Source organism: Haematobia irritans, chromosome 5, assembly GCF_050003625.1.
Source record: "Haematobia irritans isolate KBUSLIRL chromosome 5, ASM5000362v1, whole genome shotgun sequence".
Taxonomy (NCBI): Eukaryota; Metazoa; Arthropoda; class Insecta; order Diptera; family Muscidae; genus Haematobia; species Haematobia irritans.
This window is the reverse complement of record NC_134401.1, coordinates 131,927,794-131,948,470: the sequence shown is the minus strand read 5'-3', so window position 1 is coordinate 131,948,470 and position 20,677 is coordinate 131,927,794. Positions and strand designations below refer to the sequence as shown.

The 20,677-nt window shown below is 29.3% G+C and overlaps 2 protein-coding genes across 2 annotated transcripts; both read left to right on the top strand.

The window, feature by feature from the left end:
* Positions 1 to 16,204: 16,204 nt before the first annotated feature.
* Positions 16,205 to 16,987, top strand: LOC142240057 (thrombin-like enzyme bilineobin). The gene has a single exon (XM_075311777.1). The coding sequence runs from the start codon at positions 16,205 to 16,207 to the stop codon at positions 16,985 to 16,987; it is 783 nt and encodes a 260-aa protein (XP_075167892.1).
* A 2,652-nt stretch (positions 16,988 to 19,639) lies between these two features.
* On the top strand, positions 19,640 to 20,469 carry LOC142240511 (trypsin-1-like). Its single transcript, XM_075312206.1, has one exon. The coding sequence runs from the start codon at positions 19,652 to 19,654 to the stop codon at positions 20,429 to 20,431; it is 780 nt and encodes a 259-aa protein (XP_075168321.1). The 5' UTR covers positions 19,640 to 19,651; the 3' UTR covers positions 20,432 to 20,469.
* The last annotated feature ends 208 nt before the right edge of the window (positions 20,470 to 20,677 follow it).

Here is a 20,677-nt window from a genome sequence, read left to right as displayed (position 1 = left end):
AAATATGACTCTAATTTTCCTAAACTTCTAATACATATATATCGAGCGATAAATCATAAATAAACTTTTGCGAAGTTTCCTTAAAATTGCTTCAGATTTAAATGTTTCCCATATTTTTTTTACTAAAATTGTGTTCCACCCTAGTGCATTAGCCAACTTAAATTTTGAGTCTATAGATTTTGTAGAAGTCTATCAAATTCTGTCCAGATCGAGTGCTATTTAAATGTATATATTTGGGACAAATCTTTATATATAGCCCCCAACACATTTGACGGATGTGATATGGTATCGAAAATTTAGATCTACAAAGTGGTGCAGGGTATAATATAGTCGGCCCCGCCCGACTTTAGACTTTCCTTACTTGTTTTCAATATTTTTGAATTTAAAGAAATCACTGAAGCATGTGCAAGACATTTAATTATGATTAAAATGCAAAAAATATATTTTTTTCCAAAACAAGTATGAAAATTAAATACAGTGAAACCTCGGAATGGTTGACACCCACGGTCGCCTAAATTTTGTCCACCTTTGGTAGGTGTCCAGGTTAGAGAGGATAATTTTAATGTGTTAATATAGCAAATGTCCCCAGACAACTGTCCCTGTTTGGAAAATGTCCGGAGTGTCCACGTTTGAGATGTTTCACTGTACAATCAAGACCAAGTGAGTACAGAAAGTCGGACGGGGCCGACCATATCGTAATAACTAGTTTCGAATAGGGTCGCATCCATATTGACTTAAACCAAATACTCCGATGGACTCAGCGAACCTCATGGTCTTTAGAAGATTATCTACATTTTCTTTAAATTCAATTAACATATATTCTATACCCTCAAGGTCGTTATGAATGAATTATGTCCACTAGTATTGGTGCGAAGTGTGCATTTTACTGAAAATTAAAATTGGATTTTTAAGGTCTGACAAAACAAATATTCTTTAGTTTTTTTTTCATACAGACAAAAGACCAAACAAACAGATGGACAATAAAATTCTACAACACCTCATCTAAATGACTGACAGACTTTCAATAATTTACTGATGACCGCGTCGACTATAATCCAGTCAAGAAAATGATGGACATAATGACGGTGACGTTGAGTTGAGTTTATTCAGTGTAGCCCCATGTCATTATTTTATGGTTCTTTGATTTCAATTGAATTGATGTACTTTCCATGCTGACCATAGAGTGTTTGCGGATGGAAGCCATTTTCAGAGAGGGAGTTCAAACCTTTTTGTATTTGTTTTTTTTTTTGTGTATGTTAGAATTTCTATACATTGTTTATTTGTGAAATCGCACCTTGACGATGATTGTCTTGCTTCTAATTGCTGAATTGTAATTCATTTTGAATTTTTTTTTTGTTAGAGGTCATTTATGTATGGCTAGCCACATTGCTATTCATTGATGAAGATGGCAACTGAAGGATTTTGGGGTGTGTCAAAAATTAAGATATCATTGAAAACTTAGACCGGAAATGAATGAACATATTTTTGAATCTGAAGAAATTAGATTCGGGTGGTAATTGGTGGTTAGATAAGGTATAGTGGCAGCCCGATATTCCAAGCTCACTTAGACTATTCAGTCCAGAGGTGTGCGCGTGACTGAAATTTCACTCACACTCATGCACATTCACGAAGCAAAATGTTTATTCACGCACGCTCAAGCACGATACGTGTGGTAGCCAATTCCACTCACGCACATTCACGAAATTAAAACCAGTAATCACGCACGCTCACGCACGAACCTCCTTTAAAGACTCACACTCACGCACGATTCACGACAATGCACGTGATTCACGACAAATTTACGAGACTCACGACATTTTCCAAACGGAAATCAGCAAAGGTAACAAAACTCAAAAATAGAATATAGTTCGAGAGCTAAATTAATTTCAATTTACATACGAGTATGAATTAAATATTGATTTTTTTCGTGAGCGTGATTTTGCAGAAATTTTATTCACGCACACTCACGAACCGATTTTATTTCTCACGCACGACATATTCATTTTAGTCCCATGCACGCACATTCACGAGAGTTCCTTCAAATTTTGTTCACGACTCACGTGATTCAGGCGTGAATCACGCGTGTCACGAAAATTTCGTGTCACGCGCACACCTCTATTTCAGTCCATTGTGATACCACAATGGTGAACTTCTTTCTTATCACTGAATGCTACCCGGTTCTATGTTTATCTCAATGACAACGGACCTTCTTTTTAGAGCCGAAAGGAGTTCCTAATTGCGGTGAAACCACTTAGAGATGCTTTTGAAACACTCGGAAATAGGATAATCCATCGCTGAAAAACTTTTTAGTGTTCGGTCTAAACTGGGAGCTGATGGTAATGACGTGGTCCGCCGTAACTGTCAATGGTCGCTGCCCGCTCGTATTCATCGATCGTGAGGTCAAAATAAAAGGTCAATATTATGGAGAAAATATTCTAAAGAAGTCCTGGGCCCGCAAACAATGGACATTCCAACGTGCTGGGTCCCGCATTTAGCACGCGTCAACAAAGAGTAGCTTAACAAGTATATAAAGGGTGATTCTTTTGAGGTTAGGATTTTCATGCATTAGTATTTGACAGATCACGTGGGATTTCAGACATGGTGTCAAAGAGAAAGATGCTCAGTATGCTTTGACATTTCATCATGAATAGACGAACGATCTGCCACAACGTCGAATTTTCAGAGAATGGGCCCTAGAAAAGTTGGCAGAAAATCCGCTTTTTTATCGACAAATTTTGTTCAGCGATGAGGCTCATTTCTGGTTGAATGGCTACGTAAATAAGCAAAATTGCCGCATTTGGAGTGAAGAGCAACCAGAAGCCGTTCAAGAACTGCCCATGCATCCCGAAAAATGCACTGTTTGGTGTGGTTTGTACGCTGGTGGAATCATTGGACCGTATTTTTTCAAAGATGCTGTTGGACGCAACGTTACGGTGAATGGCGATCGCTATCGTTCGATGCTAACAAACTTTTTGTTGCCAAAAATGGAAGAACTGAACTTGGTTGACATGTGGTTTCAACAAGATGGCGCTACATGCCACACAGCTCGCGATTCTATGGCCATTTTGAGGGAAAACTTCGGAGAACAATTCATCTCAAGAAATGGACCGGTAAGTTGGCCACCAAGATCATGCGATTTGACGCCTTTAGACTATTTTTTGTGGGGCTACGTCAAGTCTAAAGTCTACAGAAATAAGCCAGCAACTATTCCAGCTTTGGAAGACAACATTTCCGAAGAAATTCGGGCTATTCCGACCGAAATGCTCGAAAAAGTTGCCCAAAATTGGACTTTCCGAATGGACCACCTAAGACGCAGCCGCGGTCAACATTTAAATGAAATTATCTTCAAAAAGTAAATGTCATGGACCAATCTAACGTTTCCAATAAAGAACCGATGAGATTTTGCAAATTTTATGCGTTTTTTTTTTAAAAAAAGTTATCAAGCTCTTAACAAATCACCCTTTACAACAGTAAGTTCGGCCGGGCCGAATCTTAAATACCCACCACCATGAATCAAATATTATAGCTTCCTTTGACAATTTCAGGGGGGTTTGATGACAGATATTTTCCCAAGCAGATCAGTTCAACCAGTACGCTTCCCGAAGATAAATTTAAAGATTTTACCTATGAAGACTAGATCAGATTCTGGATTTATAAGAACCATTTTTTTAGAGGAATCATAAACATATCTTGTAAGTGTGCAAGAAAATGATGAAATAACGCCTTGATTTGAAATCTAAAATCTGTAGAGTTTTACACCCATTATTTAAATCATTACGAGAAGTAAAATCTGGAAATTTTACATTCAATTTCAAGGCAATTTTCATGATCAGTGCACACAAAAAAATATTTTTCTGATTCAATCACGAAATTAATTGATCCAATTAATTTTTTAATTGAAATGTCTTCAATCACAGAAATGATAGTATCAATTAAAAAATTAATTGACAGTCAATTAAAAAATTAATTGATCCAATTAAAAAATTAATTGATAATATTAATTTGTGTGATTGGTTTTTATTTCAATTAAAAAATTTGTTGATTCAATTAAATTTTTAATTGAATATTTTTTAAAACTCAATTAAGATTTTAATTGGAAAAATTTTAGTGAAATTTTTTTCTGTGTGCACCTTCTGTACCCTCAAGATTTGAAATCGGTCTATATGGAGGCCTAGCAAAATGGACCGACACTTTTTTCTGGGTCTAAAATGCCAGTATATTTTCAATTTGTGGCAAATCTGATAAAAATTACAATTTCTAGAAACCCTATAAGTTAAATCGGGAGATCGGTCTAATGGGGGCTAACCAAAACATGGAAGGATACACACAGTATTCAGCACATCTAATTGTAGTTCTAGAATCTAGGCCCCAAATCGTAGGAGCATTCGGCACACCTCTTTATGTCCCTAGAATTCCTCTAGATTTCCAATTTCAGGAAAATTAGATAAAAACAAGTAAGGAAAGTCTAAAGTCGGGCGGGGCCGAATTTATTATACCCTGCACCACTTTGTAGATCTAAATTTTCGATACCATATCACATCCGTCAAATGTGTTGGGTGCTATATATAAAGGTTTGTCCCAAATACATACATTTAAATATCACTCGATTTGGACAGAATTTGATAGACTTTTACAAAATCTATAGACTCAAAATTTAAGTTGGCTAATGCACTAGGGTGAAACACAATTTTAGTAAAAAATATGGGAAACATTTAAATCTGAAGCAATTTTAAAGAAACTTCGCAAAAGTCTATTTATGATTTATTGCTCGATATATATGTATTAGAAGTTTAGGAAAATTAGAGTCATTTTTACAACTTTTCGACTAAGCAGTGGCGATTTAACAAGGAAAATGTTGGTATTTTAACCATTTTTGTCGAAATCAGAAAAACATATATATGGGAGCTATATCTAAATCCGAACCGATTTCAATAAAATTTGGCACACTTGACTACACTACTAATTGTACTCCTAGTGCAAAATATCAACCAAATTGGGGTAAAACTATGGCTTCTGGGACCGTAGTAGTCCATATCGGGCGAAGGATATATATGGGAGCTATATATAAATCTGAACCGATTTCAATCAAATTTGGCACACATGACTATACTACCAATTGTACTCCTTGTGCAAAATTTCAAGCTAATCGGGATAAAACTCTGGCTTCTGGGTCCATATAAGTGCATATCGGGCGAAGGATATATATGGGAGTTATATCTAAATCTGAATCGATTTCAAATTTGGCACGCATAGCTACAATGCTAAATCTACTCCATGTGCAAAATTTCAACCAAATTGGGCCAAAACTCTGGCTTGTAGGACCCTATTAGTCCCTATCTGGCGTAAGATATATATGGGAGCTATATCTAAATCTGAACCGATTTCAATCAAATTTTGCACACTTGACTATACTACTAATTGTACTCCTAGTGCAAAATTTCAACCAAATTCGGCCAAAAATCTGGCTTCTGGGGCCATATAAGCCCATATCGGGCGAAAGATATATATGGGAGCGATATCTAAATCTGAACCGATTTCAATCAAATTTTGCACACTTGACTATACGACTAAGTGTTATGTTTGTACAAAATTTGAAGCACATCGGTATAAAACTCTGGCTGCTGGGTCCATATTAGTGCATATCGGGCGAAAGATATATATGGGAGCTATATCTAAATCTGAACCGATTTCTTCCAAAATCAATAGGGTTCTATTCTGACACAAATTAGGAACATGTGCCAAATTTGAAGGCGATTGGACTTAAATTGCGACCTAGACTTTGATCACAAAAATGTGTTCACAGACAGACGGACAGACGGACATGGTTATATCGACTCAGGGACCCACCCTGAGCATTATTGCCAAAGACACCATGTGTCTATCTCGTCTCCTTCTGGGTGTTACAAACATATGCACTAACTTATAATACCCTGTTCCACAGTGTGGCGCAGGGTATAACTACGGGTTCTGGAAACCTCTTTATGGCCCTAGAATACCTCTAGATTTGCAATTTCAGCCAAATTGGATAAAAACTACAGTTTCTATAAACCCAAGACCCCAAATCGGGAGATCGGTTTATATGGGAGCTATATCAAAACCTTGACCGATATAGCCCATCATCGAACTTGGCCTGCGTGCAGACAAAATACCATTTTGTGCCAAATTTCAAGACGATAGCTCCATGATTGTAGACTGTAGCGTGATTACAACAGACAGACAGCCAGACGGACAGACGAACATGCTTATATGGTCTTAGAATTTCTCCCTGATTGAGAATATATATACTTTATTTAGTCGGAAATCGATATCGAACTGATTGACAAAATTATTATACCGCCGTCACCATTCTATGCACTCAAAAAAAAGTTTACTTTGATCCAAAGATTTTGACCTTCGCTTAAGGATTTTGGTATACATTCCGAGCCAAAGATGCGGCTTCTTTAAAATAAAGAAATTTTTTAGCGACCTATCTGGCTTTAAATCTAGGACAAATAAAATTAATATTAGGATACAGATCTCATTTATGAAATGTTTCATTCTCTTTTCGCGGTTTATTAATTAATGTACTCACGTACAAACAAATGCCAGTTTAAAAATCCAAATTATAATGGATACTTCAAAGTGAAAAATGTTTTCTTAATTCCAAAAAAAAAAAAAACTTTAAACCAAAGACGCTAAATACTCAAAATAAGTCTTAGCCTATATTTGAAGTGTTTTTATCTTAAATTTAAAGTTTCAATAATTCAGATAATTTAAAGACAATTTCTTTAAACCAAAAATGTGTTTTTTTATTTTAAGGAAAACTAGCCTTGGTTCAAAGACATGTAACTTTAACTGAGGGATGCAAATTTACAAAATGTGTGTCATAACTTTAATGAAAAAAGTTTTTGAAGCAAAGATTTTAAACTTTATTTTAATTACAATTTCATTATTTTAAAGAAATTTGTCCTTAATATTTTATAAATTTCGCATCCTAAAATTTAGGTTGCGTATTCCTTAATATCACGTAAATATTATTTTCAGTGCCTGGTGGTGGGTATAAAAAGGAGGACCATTCATTTATACCGCACTAAAATCTCCGAATCTCAATTCATTGGCGTTTTGCGTCTGGGTATTGTGGAAAGTAAGGATGGCAATAAAAAAATACCAATGTGTCGATCATCTCAAGACGGCCAGCAATGGGCCTAAATACTCCACTTTCATTCATCATGTGAGAGCTTTGTCGGCCATTTGAAGGCCATAATCGTGCCAAAGGTAGCCAATTAGTACATTTAAACTGATTCTACAATTTGATGTAATTTTGATACTTTACGTATCAGCCACCCTATAGATGTATATACCAATATGATTTATTGAGCGAATAGAAGCCATATTGAAGATTTGTCTGAAATTTTATTTTCCTTCTGCAAAAGGTATATACTAAATTTTCTATATATCGGCTCATGTTTTCATATAGTCCCCATTAGAACCGATCTCCCAATTTTACTTGTTAAGGGTACACTAATAGAAAAAATCGTGAACGGACGGTAACAAAATTAAAACGGAATGATCACGGTTTCGTCCACGGGCGTTCATGATTTCATGAACGACTTTCGGTTTTCTTTAGCCATGAAAAGTCTTAAAATATCGGTTAGACGTTCTTATGACAACTTCGTCGGTGGTGAATGGGCTAAGGCGACTATTAACGCGTATGGAGCAGACAATCGAGGTTCGTCACGGTGTCACTGTAGACGATTGTTTTTTTTTGACATCGTGTCATTTTATCGTTGTAAGATTGACACCGTCTGTTCTCCATTTGACACCAGGGATGGAAAATGCAGTACTTTTTTCAATACTTTTTCACCCTGGTCAGTACCGTAGTACCCCCGCGTATGATTTTGTACCTTTTGTGTCGATATCAGATTTATGGTACAATACTTTTGACAAAATATTTTAATACTTTAAGAAAATTTGTTTCTTCAGAAAGTTTTCTCAAAATTTTATTTCAACAGAAAATTTTGTCAAAATGTTTTCTTTTCGAAAATTTTGTCAAAATTTTATTTTTCTATAAAAAATGTTGTATTTTTTATTTCTATAAAAAAATTCGGTAAAATTTTATTTTTATAGAAAATTTTGTCAAAATTTTATTTCTGTAGAAAATATTGTGAAAATTTTATTTCTGTAGAAAATTTTATTTCTACAGAAAATTTTGTCAAAATTTTATTTCTCTAGACAATTTTGTCAATATTTTATATCTATAAACAATTTTGTCAAAATTTTATATCTATCGAATATTTTGTCAAAAATTTATTTTCATTTATCTATAGAAGATCTGTAAGCGGATATGAAACTAAACAAGAAAAAGTATTTAAAATTGAGGAGTTGACAAACAAAATTTTATTTTCGTTAAAATTCAGTCTAACGGAGATCTTGACAATAATCTTCTAATGGAATTTTTGTTGAAATTTAGTGAAAAGTACTTTTTCGCTCAAAAAAATACCTTTTTTGTACTTTCTTAAAAATTGTATTTTCCATCCCTGTTTGACACCACTGGTGTGTTGATTCACTTTCATGAACGGATCGTTTTGAAACGTGCATGCCGTTGATGATTTTGTCTATCGGTATATGCAATTATAGCGGTCATAATGGCACATCTAGTTATAAACTTTGCTTTTGAAGAATTTATAAAACGAGTCAGCCAGATGCTGATACTTAATAGCCCATATTAGACTCGAACTTTTGATTGGAAATCCCTTTTTTTATAAGGCAAATGACAGTTGAATTCTAGTTGAAGTGGATCTTGGAAATGTAATGGGAATGATGTATAAGCAGATGCTATATTTGGGGGGCAACTAATCAATCAATAACTAAGGTTTATTTACCATGTGATTAATCTTTTCAAATGAAGATTATTTTACTATCGTATTGACTACCAATCAATGGACGTAAATCCTAATTTTTATATCTTTTTTCTACACAAATAAAACCAAGTTTTTTTTGTAAAACTAAAGTCAAACCTTTTCCTTAATCAAACAAACCTCAAAGGAAAGGACACAATAATAGCCCATAGAATTTGTCTCTGAAACAGGCATCCAGAAAGAAAAGCAAAAGAAAAAACATTAGTCTTCAAACAAAACATTGTCACATTGTCCGCATAATATTACGAAAGATTTTTTTATGATCAGGATGTGAATATTTTCTGTGTAGTTACCTATATTTACTTTACGTGTCCGCTTTATTTGTTTGTTTTGTATTTGTATTGTATTCTTTATCGACAATACTTGCTGCAAAATCCTTCCATAAAGTCACTACCAATTGGTTAAGCATTAATGTCGAACAAACATCAGACCGGCTTATCGATATTGTCCTTTTCAATACCCACATTAATCCTGTGGGATTAATCTATGTTCGATGAGATACGGTGGTTTTTTGCCTTACAAAATTCCTACCTACCTATTGTGATGTAACGGAATCCTTGATAGATTAGATGGGATAGATATCCAACTCAATAGTTTCTGGGTAATTCTGGAGAATTTGTTTTAGCCATATAAAAAGAGAAAGGTAATTAGATAAGGGCTTACTACATTTTTTATATATATTACTTTGAGCTATAATGGAAGATTAATGCGATATTTGGATGAGTCACTCGAAAAGTGAAATTTTTCAAAAGTTATCAATTATCATTTTAACAAAACTTTCTATAGAAATAAAATTTTGAGAAAATTTTCTATAGAAATAAAATCTTGAAAAAATTTTCTATAGAAATACAATTTTGACACAATTTTCTATAGAAATAAAATTTTGACAAAATTTGTTATAGAAATAAAATTTTGACAAAATTTTCTATAGAAATAAAATTTTGATCAAATTTTCTACAGAAGTAAAATTTTGACAAAATTTCCTATAGAAATAAAATTTAGACAAAATTTTGTATAGAATTAAAATCATTAAAAAATTTTCTATAGAATTAAAATTTTTAAAAAAAATTTCTATAGAAATAAAATTTTGACAAAATATTCTATAGAAATAAAATTTTGACGAAATTTTCTATAGAAATAAAAATTTGAGAAAATTTTGACGAAATTTTCTATAGAAATAAAATTTTGACAAAATTTTCTATAGAAATAAAATTTTGACAAAACTTTCTATAGAAATAAAATTTTGACAAAATTTTCTATAGAAATAAAATTTTCTATAGAAATAAAATTTTAACGAAATTTTCTATAGAAATGAAATTTTGACGAAATTTTCTATAGAAATAAAATTTTGACAAAATTTTCTATAGAAATAAATTTTGACAAAATTTTCTATAGAAATAAAATTTTCATAAAATTTGTTATAGAAATAAAATTTTGACAAAATTTTCTATAGAAATAAAATTTTGACGAAATTTTCTATAGAAATAAAATTTTGACGAAATTTTCTATAGACATAAAATTTTCACAAAATTTTCTATAGAAATAAAATTTTCATAAAATTTGTTATAGAAATAAAATTTTGACAAAATTTGTTATAGAAATAAAACTTTGACGAAATTTTCTATAGAAATAAAATTTTTACGAAATTTTCTATAGAAATAACATTTTGACGAAATTTTCTATAGGAATAACATTTTGCAAAATTTTCTATAGACATAAAATTTTGACGAAATTTTCTATAGAAATAAGATTTTGACAAAATTTTCTATAGAAATAAAATTTTCACAAAATTTTCTATAGAAATAAAATGTTGACAAGATTTTTTATAGAAATAAAATTTTGACAAAATTTTCTATAGAAATAAAATTTTGACAAAATTTTCTATGGAAATAAAATTTTGACAAAATTTTCTATAGCAATACAATTTTGATAAAATTTTCTATAGAAATAAAAATTTGACAAAATTTTGCGTAGAAATAAAATTTTGATAAAATTTTCTATAGAAATAAAATTTTCATAAAATTTGTTATAGAAATAAAATTTTGACGAAATAGAAATAACATTTTGACGAGAAATAACATTTTGACGAAATTTTCTATAGGAATAACATTTTGCAAAATTTTCTATAGACATAAAATTTTGACGAATTTTCTATAGAAATAAGATTTTGACAAAATTTTCTACAGAAATAAAATTTTCACAAAATTTTCTATAGAAATAAAATGTTGACAAGATTTTTTATAGAAATAAAATTTTGACAAAATTTTCTATAGAAATAAAATTTTGACAAAATTTTCTATAGAAATAAAATTTTCACAAAATTTTCTATAGAAATAAAATGTTAACGAAATTTTCTATAGAAATAAAATTTTGATGAAATTTTCTATAGAAATAAATTTTTGACGAAATTTTCTATAGAAATAAAATTTTGATGACATTTTCTAAAGAAATAATTTTGACAAAATTTTCTATAGAAATAAAATTTTGACAACATTTTCTATAGAGACAAAATTTTGACAAAATCTTCTATGGAAATAAAATTATGACAAAATTTTCTATAGAAATGAGTTTTTGCCAAATTATTCTATAGAAATAAAATTTTGACAAAATTTTCTATAGAAGAAAACTGTTAACCAAACTTGCTATAGAAGTAAAATATTGACAAAATTTTCTATTGAAATAAAATTTTCACAAAATTTTCTATAGAAATAAAATTTTGACAAAATTTTCTATAGAAGTAAAATTATGACAAAATTTTCTATAGGAATAAAATTTTGCAAAATTTTCTATAGAAATAAAATTTTGACAACATTTTCTATAGAAGTAAAATTATGACAAAATTTTCTATAGGAATAACATTTTGCAAAATTTTCTATAGAAATAAAATTTTGACAAAATTTTCTATAGAAGTAAAATTTTGACAAAATTTTCTATGGGAATAAAATTTTGACAAGATTTTGACAAAATTTTCTATAGAAATAAAATCTTGACAAAAGATTCTATAGAAATAAAATCTTGACAAAATTTTATATAGAAACACATTTTCAGAAAATTTCTTATAGAAATAAAATTTTGACAAAATTTTCTATAGAAATAAAATTTCGATCAATTTTTTTACAGAGTACAATTTTGACAAAATTTTCTATAGAATTAAAATTTTTAAAAAATTTTCTATAGAAATAAAATGTTGACAAAATTTTCTATAGAAATAAGATTTTGACAAAATTTTCTATAGAAATAAAATGTTGACAAAAGACCCAGCAAAAAATTGGAAGTTCTTCTAAAGGCACAACTTTAAAAGCACTTCCAAAAATGTCCTCCCAAAGATGTTCTTTATTTTAACTGCACAGGAAGTTCATTTTTATAACTCGCTTTTTGTCATACTTTTAATGCAAAATTTAAATTTTGTTGTTTCAAATAGGTTAAAAACCGAGTAAAAAATAATAAAATGGTACAAATTATTTAAATTTTGCCGAAAAAAATGCTAAATCATTTCTAGAAAAATTTGCAAATTTTTGAAAATATTTGGTGTTAAACGTTCCAGACAAGCGATATGATGCATTAAAAATCATAAAAAAAATTGTAACATTAATTATTTGCAAAATATCACAAAATTTCTTAATACACATACAAAACATTGAATTGGGATCACACCTTAAGAAGTGATGCAAATTCAGTGCAACTGCTGTTGAAATTGTGGACCCATGTTAAATTCATCGCTTCTGCGCCAATTTTGCACCACTCCCGAATCAAAAAAAAAAAACATTTTCATTACTTTTTTGGCGACGCTTTTTTGCTGGGGATTTCATAGAAACCCAGCAAAAAAAAGTTGGAAGTTCTTCCAAAGGCACAACTTTAAAATGTTCTTTATTTTAACTACCCAGAAAGTTATTTTAATTCGATTTTTTATAACTTGGTTTGTTCATACTTTTAATGGGTAATTTTAAAATTTTTGTTTCAAATAGGTATTTTCGATTTTTTATAACTTGGTTTGTTCATACTTTTAATGGGTAATGTTAAAATTTTTGTTTCAAATAGATATTTAACAACCATGTGAATTGAAATTTGTGGATGACAGTCTTTCGTAGAAGTTTCTACGCAATCCATAGTGGAGAGTACATAAGATTCGGCCTGGCCGAACTTACGGCCGTATATACTTGTTTATATCTTGGTTTTTTCATACTTTTTATGGGTAATTTTAACTTTTTTTGTTTCAAATAGGTTAAAAACAGAGTAAGAATTCATAAAGTGGTACAAATCATTTAAATTTTGTTGAAAAACATCCTAAATCCAATCTGAAAAAATTGTGATTTTTTGAAAATATTGAGGTCAAACGTTTCCGACAAGCGTTAAAATCCATTAAAAATTATAAAAAATTATAAAAAAAATTTTAATTGCCAAAATATCACAAAAATTTTTAATTTACATCCAAAACATTGAATTCGGATCACACCTCAAGAAGTAATGCAAATTTAGTGCAACGGCTGTTGAGATGGAGGACTTCCGTCCTATGACAAGTCCATGTTAAATTCATCGCTTCTGCGTCAATTTTGCACCACTTCCGGATCCAAAAAGAACATTTTCATTCCTTTTTTGGCGACGCTTTTTTTTTGCTGGGAATAAAATCTTGACAAAATTTTATATAGAAACACAATTTTCAGAAAATTTCTTATAGAAATAAAATTTTGACAAAATTGTCTATAGAAATAAAATTTTGACAAAAGTTTGTATAGAAATAAAATTTTTATAAAAAGTTTGTATAGAAATAAAATCTTGACAAAATTCTATATAGAAACACAATTTTCAGAAAATTTCTTATAGAAATAAAATTTTGACAAAATTTTCTATAGAAATAAAATTTTGACAAAATTTTCTATAGAAATAAAATTTTGACTAAATTTTCTATAGAAATAAAATTTTAACAAAAGATTCTATAGAAATAAAATCTTGACAAAATTTTATATAGAAGCACAATTTTCAGAAAATTTCTTATAGAAATAAAATTTTGACAAATTTTCTATAGATATAAAATGTTGCCAAAATTTTCTATAGAAATAAAATTTTGACAAAATTTTCTAGAGAAATAAAATTTTGACAAAAGTTTCTACAGAAATAATTTTGACACAATTTTCTATAGAAATAAAATTTTGACAAAATTTTCTACAGAAATAAAATTTTGAGAAAATTTTCTATAGAAATAAAATTTTCTATAGAAATAAAATTTTCTATAGAAATAAAATTTTGACAAAAGTTTGTATAGAAATAAAATTTTTATAAAAAGTTTGTATAGAAATAAAATCTTGACAAAATTTTATATAGAAACACAATTTTCAGAAAATTTCTTATAGAAATAAAATTTTGATAAAATTTTCTATAGAAATAAAATTTTGACTAAATTTTCTATGGAAATAAAATCTTGACTAAATTTTCTATGGAAATAAAATCTTGACAAAAGATTCTATAGAAATAAAATCTTGACAAAATTTTATATAGAAACACAATTTTCAGAAATTTTCTTATAGAAATAAAATTTTGACAAAAGATTCTATAGAAATAAAATGTTGACAAAATTTACTATAGAAATGCAATTTTCAGAAAATTTTCTATAGAAATAAAATTTTGACAGAAGTTTATATAGAAATAACATTTGGACAAAATTTTCTTTAGAAATAACATTTTGACAAATCTTTCTATAGCAGCGCTTCCCAAATGGGGGACGCAGCGTCATGTTTGCTTGAGCAGGTTTTACATCATTAAATTTGTTAAAACAACACAAATTGTTAAGTTCAACAAAATATCAATAATATACTTTAATATACAGCATACCATTCGTACATTTCGAAATGTCCATTTATAATCACAGTGAAAAAAGAATAGAAGTTACATACAATTCTATAATTTGTTGTAGGTTTCCCATTATTAGTCGTTCACTTTATTTGCAACGGCTAAATTTCTTGCTAAAATATCAGAACCAGTATCCACTTTTGTATTCACACATTTTAAAATTTTTGAAACAGTTTTCGTCACTTTTAGACATAATGTCGAAATATCTGTCATGTTGAAACTGATTTGAGGCGTACTTTATCAGTAATAGTATCAAATATTAAAAATCTAGCTAATGAAAGGAACAATTGCCAAATTTCCCATTAATTGATAAACTCTTTTATATTAATATTCATTAACATTTTTATTTTTAGTTATTTAATTAATTATTGTTAATCATATTTTCAGCTTTTGTTAATATTTATTTCTGTTTGTTCGGGTAAAAAAATTGTTTTTAGTTGGGGGCGCAACGAAATTGATACATTTTTTGGGAGGCGCGCAGCAAAGTGGGTTGAGAAGCTCTGTTCTATAGAAATAAAATGTTGACAAAATTTTCTATAGAAATAAAATGTTGACAAAATTTTCTACAGAAATAATTGTGACACAATTTTCTATAGTAATAAAATTTTGACAAAATTTTCTACAGAAATAAAATTTTGAGAAAATTTTCTATAGAAATAAAATTTTCAGAAAATTTTCTATTTTGATAAAATGTTTCTATAGAAATAAAATTTTGACAAAATGTTCTATAGAAATAAAATTTAGACAAAATTTTCTACAGAAATAATTTTGACAAAATTTTCTATAGAAATAGAATTTTGACAAAATTTTCTATAGAAATAGAATTTCGACAAAATTTTCTATAGAAATAAAATTTTCAGAAAATTTTCTATTTTGATAAAATTTTTCATAAATAAAATTTTAACAACGTTTCCTATAGAAATAAAATGTTGACAAAATTTTCTATAGAAATAAATTTTGAATAAAATTTTTCGCTGCACTTTAGAAAAAGTCGGGTAAAGGGGACATTCTCCTCCCCCACCAACTATCGAAACATAAAGTACCGCATCTTTGTCTAGACGCTGCACATGACCTTAACTGAAATTTACAAGCAAATCGGATAACTTTAGTCCAATTTTCGGATGTGAAAAATAAGGTATCCTATTTTCCTATCAGCTCAGCGGTTTCCGAGCTTTCCCGCAACGTACAAACAACCAAACAAATAAAAAAGAGCATAACTCGGATTTTATATAAACAGATAAGTATAGGGTATCATGGGGTTGTTTCTGCGACACCTTAAAGCTTTCTCTTTTCTTTTTGTCTTCCAGTTTTCTAATCGAGAACGCTTGTTATCTTCAATCTTTAATATATTTGATAGTCCAAAAAGTTATTTACTTTTATAGCAGTGGCATTTCCTTAACTGTTTCATATAAAATTCGATTAGTTAAAGATAAGTTAATTCAGTTCTTAGATTGATATTCAAAATGAGAGTGTCGTTATTCGCTATTGTCATAGCCCTCCTAAGTCTGGGCCAAGTCCACGGTATTATCAAAGGAAAATATGCCATTGAGGGTGAAGTTTACTTTATGGTAGCCCTCTATGATAAACTCAATGGCAGTCTGGTATGTGGAGGTGTTATTATCGCTAACGAATGGGTTTTAACAGCGGCCAGTTGTGCTGAAAATCCTCAAGGAATGTGGGCCGTTGCAGGATCATATTTCACTTCCACGCTCAGCTCTGATCGTTGGCAAAGACCTACTGTGGACTATGGTATAATTCATGAAAACTACGTTAAGGGTCAACCCCATTACGATTTGGCATTGTTGCATGTGAGTGAACCATTTGTATGGACTGAATATGTGAGACCAGCCGTTTTACCTCAATCTGGTGAAATTCCTTCTGGAGAAGTGCATACCTTTGGATATGGCCAAGTAACCATTGGTTATCCCACAACATCAATGGCAGTCGGAATTCGTAGTTTATCTACTACGGTCCTCGATTGGAATATATGCAAGCAATTATTACCCAATGATTTGTTATTGGACGAACGTATGTTGTGTACAGATCAGCTGGCACGTCAATCGATCTGCAAAGAAGATATTGGTGGGCCTTTGGTTATAAATCGTGGATATGATGAATTAGCTCTTCTTGTGGGTATTGCATCTTGGGCCTATTTACCATGTGGTATGAAGCAATATCCTAATGTATATACTCAGGTCTCCTTGTATCTGGACTGGATTCAAGAGAATACTGCAAATAGGGTATAGATTTTAAATTAAACACAAATAAATTGATTTCATATATATATCTGTATGTGTTTTATTGAGATCGAAATTTTTTGGGTGATTTGTACATTGTCTTACACTAATAGAAAAAAATTACGTTTCAAAATCGTGAACGGACGTTAACAAAATGAAACGGAAACGTCCGAGAAAAAAATCACGGTTTCGTCCACGAGCTGTCACGATTTCATGAACGGCTTTAATTTTTCTTCGTCAATGAATAGTTTTAAAATATTTGTTAGACGTTCTTCTTTCTATAGAAATAAAAAAAATCTATAGAAATAAAATTTTGACAAAATTTTCTATAGAAATAAAATTTTGGCAACATTTTCTATAGAGATAACATTTTAACTAAATTTTCTATAGAAATAAAATTTTGACAAATAAAATATTTAGAAATAAGATTTTGAGAAAATTTTCTATAGAAATAAAATTTTTACAAAATTTTCTATAGAAATAAGATTTTGACAAAATTTTCTATAGAAATAAGATTTTGACAAAATTTTCTCTAGAAATAAAATTTTGAATAAATTTTCTATAGAACTAAAATTTTGACAAAATTTTCTCTAGAAAAAAATTTTTGACAAAATTTTCTCTAGAAATAAAATTTTGAAAATTTTTTCTAGAAATAAAATTTTGACAAAATTTTCTATAGAAATAAAATTTTGACAAAATTTTCTATAGAAATAAAATTTTGAATAAATTTTCTATAGAAATAAAATTTTGACAAAATTTTCTCTAGAAATAAAATTTTGAATAAATTTTCTATAGACAAAAAAAAAATTGACAAAATTTTCTATAGAAATAAAATTTTGACAAAATTTTCTATAGAAATAAAATTTTTACAAAATTTTCTATAGAAATAAAATTTTTACAAAATTTTCTATAGAAATAAGATTTTGACAAAATTTTCTCTAGAAATAAAATTTTGACAAAATTTTCTCTAGAAATAAAATTTTGACAAAATTTTCTATAGAAATACAATTTTGACAAAATTTTCTATAGAAATAAAATTTTGACAAAATTTTCTATAGAAATAAAATTTTGACAAAATTTTCTATAGAAATAAGATTTTGACAAAATTTTCTCTACACATAAAATTTTGAATAAATTTTCTATAGAAATAAAATGTTGACAAAATTTTCTATAGAAATACAATTTTGACAAAATTTTCTATAGAAATAAAATTTTGACAAAATTTTCTATAGAAATACAATTTTGACAAAATTTTCTATAGAAATACAATTTTGACAAAATTTTCTTTAGAAATAAAATTTTGACAAAATTTTCTATAGAAATAAAATTTTGACAAAAATTTTTTTTGTTATAAAATTTTGACAAAATTTTCTATAGAAATAAAATTTTGACAAAATTTTCTATAGGAATAAAATTTTGACAAAATTTTCTCTAGAAATAAAATTTTGAATAAATTTTCTATAGAAATAAAATTTTGAATAAATTTTCTACAGAAATTAAATTTTGACAAATTTTTCTCTAGAAATAAAATTTTGGCAAAATTTTCTATAGAAATAAAATTTTGACAAAATTTTCTATAGAAATACAATTTTGACATAATTTTCTATAGAAATAAAATTTAAAAAAAAATTTCTATAGAAATAAAATTTTGAAAAATAAAAATTCTATAGAAAAAATTTTTGACAACATTTTCTATATAAATAAAATTTTGACAAAATTTTGTACAGAAATTAAATTTTGAAAAAATTTTCTCTAGAAATAAAATTTTGACAAAATTTTCTATAGAAATAAAATTTTGACAAAATTTTCTCTAGAAATACAATTTTGACATAATTTTCTATAGAAATAAAATTTTGACAAAATTTTCTATAGAAATACAATTTTGACAAAATTTTCTATAGAAATAAAATTTTGACAAAATTTTCTATAGAAATACAATTTTGACAAAATTTTCTCTAGAAATACGATTTTGACAAAATTTTCTAAAGAAATAAAATTTTGACAAACTTTTCTATAGAAATAAAATGTTGACAAAATTTTCTATAAAATAAACGTTTGACAAAAGTATGTATAGAAATAACATTTTAACAAAATTTTCTCTAGAAATAAAATTTTGACAAGATTTTCTATAGAAACAAAATTTTGACAAAAAAATATCACTGTACTTTAGAAAAAGACGGGTAAAGGGTAAATTCTTTGCCCCCACCAAGTATCGAAAAATAAAGTAGCGCATCTTTGTCTAGACGCTGCACATGCCCTTAACTGAACTTTACAAGCAAATCGGACAACTTTAGTCCAATTTTCAGATGTCAAAAATGAGGTATCCTATTTTCACCTCACGTTCTCTTAAAGTATATCGGCTCAGCGGTTTCCGAGCTTTCCCGCAACGTACAAACAAGCAAACAAATAAAAAAGAACATAACTCGGATTTTATATAAACAGATAAGTATAGGGTATCATAGGGTCGTTTCTGCGGTACCTTAAAGCTTTCTCTTTTCTTTTTGTCTTCCAGTTGTCTAATCGAGAACGCTTGTTATCTTCAATCTTTAAAATAGTATTTTTGATAGTCCAAAAAGTTATTTACTTTTATATCAGTTGCGATTTCTTAACCGTTCCATATAACATTCGATTAGTCAAAAAGAAATCAATTCAGTTCTTCGATTGATATTCAACATGAAAGTGTCATTATTCGCTATTGTCACAGCCATCCTAGGCCTAGGCCAGGTCCACGGTATTGTCAAAGGAAAATATGCCATTGAGGATGAAGTTTACTTTATGGTGACCCTCTACGATAAACTCAATGGGACTCTGGTATGTGGAGGTGTTATTATCGCTCACGAATGGGTTTTAACAGCGGCCAGTTGTGCTGAAAATCCTCAAGGTATGTGGGCCGTTGCAGGATCATATTTCACTACCACGCTCAACTCTAATCGTTGGCAAAGACCTATTGTGGACTATGGTATAATTCATGAAAACCACGTTAAGGGTCAACCCCATTACGATTTGGCATTGTTGCATGTGAGTGAACCATTTGTATGGACTGAATATGTGAGACCAGCCGCCTTACCAAAATCTGGTGAAATTCCTTCTGGAGAAGTGCAATTCTTTGGCTATGGACAAAATACCATTGGTTATCCATCAACAATTTCAAATGAAGTTAAAAAATTACCTACCTCAATTCTCGATTGGCAAGTATGCCAGGAATTATTACCCAAGGATTTAATTTTGGACGAACGTATGGTGTGTACAGATCAATTGGCACGTCAATCATTCTGCAAGGAAGATCTTGGAGGACCTTTGGTTATAAATCGTGGACATGATGAATTAGCTCTTCTTGTGGGTATTGCATCTTGGGCCTATTTACCATGTGCTATGAAGGCATATCCCAATGTCTATACTCAAGTATCCTTGTATCTGGACTGGATTCAGGAGAATACTATAAATAGGGTATAAATTTTAAATTAAAGACAAATAAATTGATTTAATATATATATCTATATGGGTTTTATTGAAATCGAAATTGAAATTACGCTCCAAAATCTTGAACGGACGGTAAAAAATGAAACGGAAACGTTCGCAAAAAATCAAAACGGAATGTGCACGAGTTCGCCCACGAGTTGTGACGATTTCATGAACTTTCATTTCATGGCTTTCATTTTTCTTCGTCAATAAAAAGTCTTAAAATTTTCCTTAGACGTT

Excerpts from the sequence above, each read along its gene's own strand:
- LOC142240057 (XM_075311777.1), top strand. The coding sequence starts at position 16,205 with ATGAGAGTGTCGTTATTCGCTATTGTCATAGCCCTCCTAAGTCTGGGC.
- LOC142240511 (XM_075312206.1), top strand. The coding sequence starts at position 19,652 with ATGAAAGTGTCATTATTCGCTATTGTCACAGCCATCCTAGGCCTAGGC.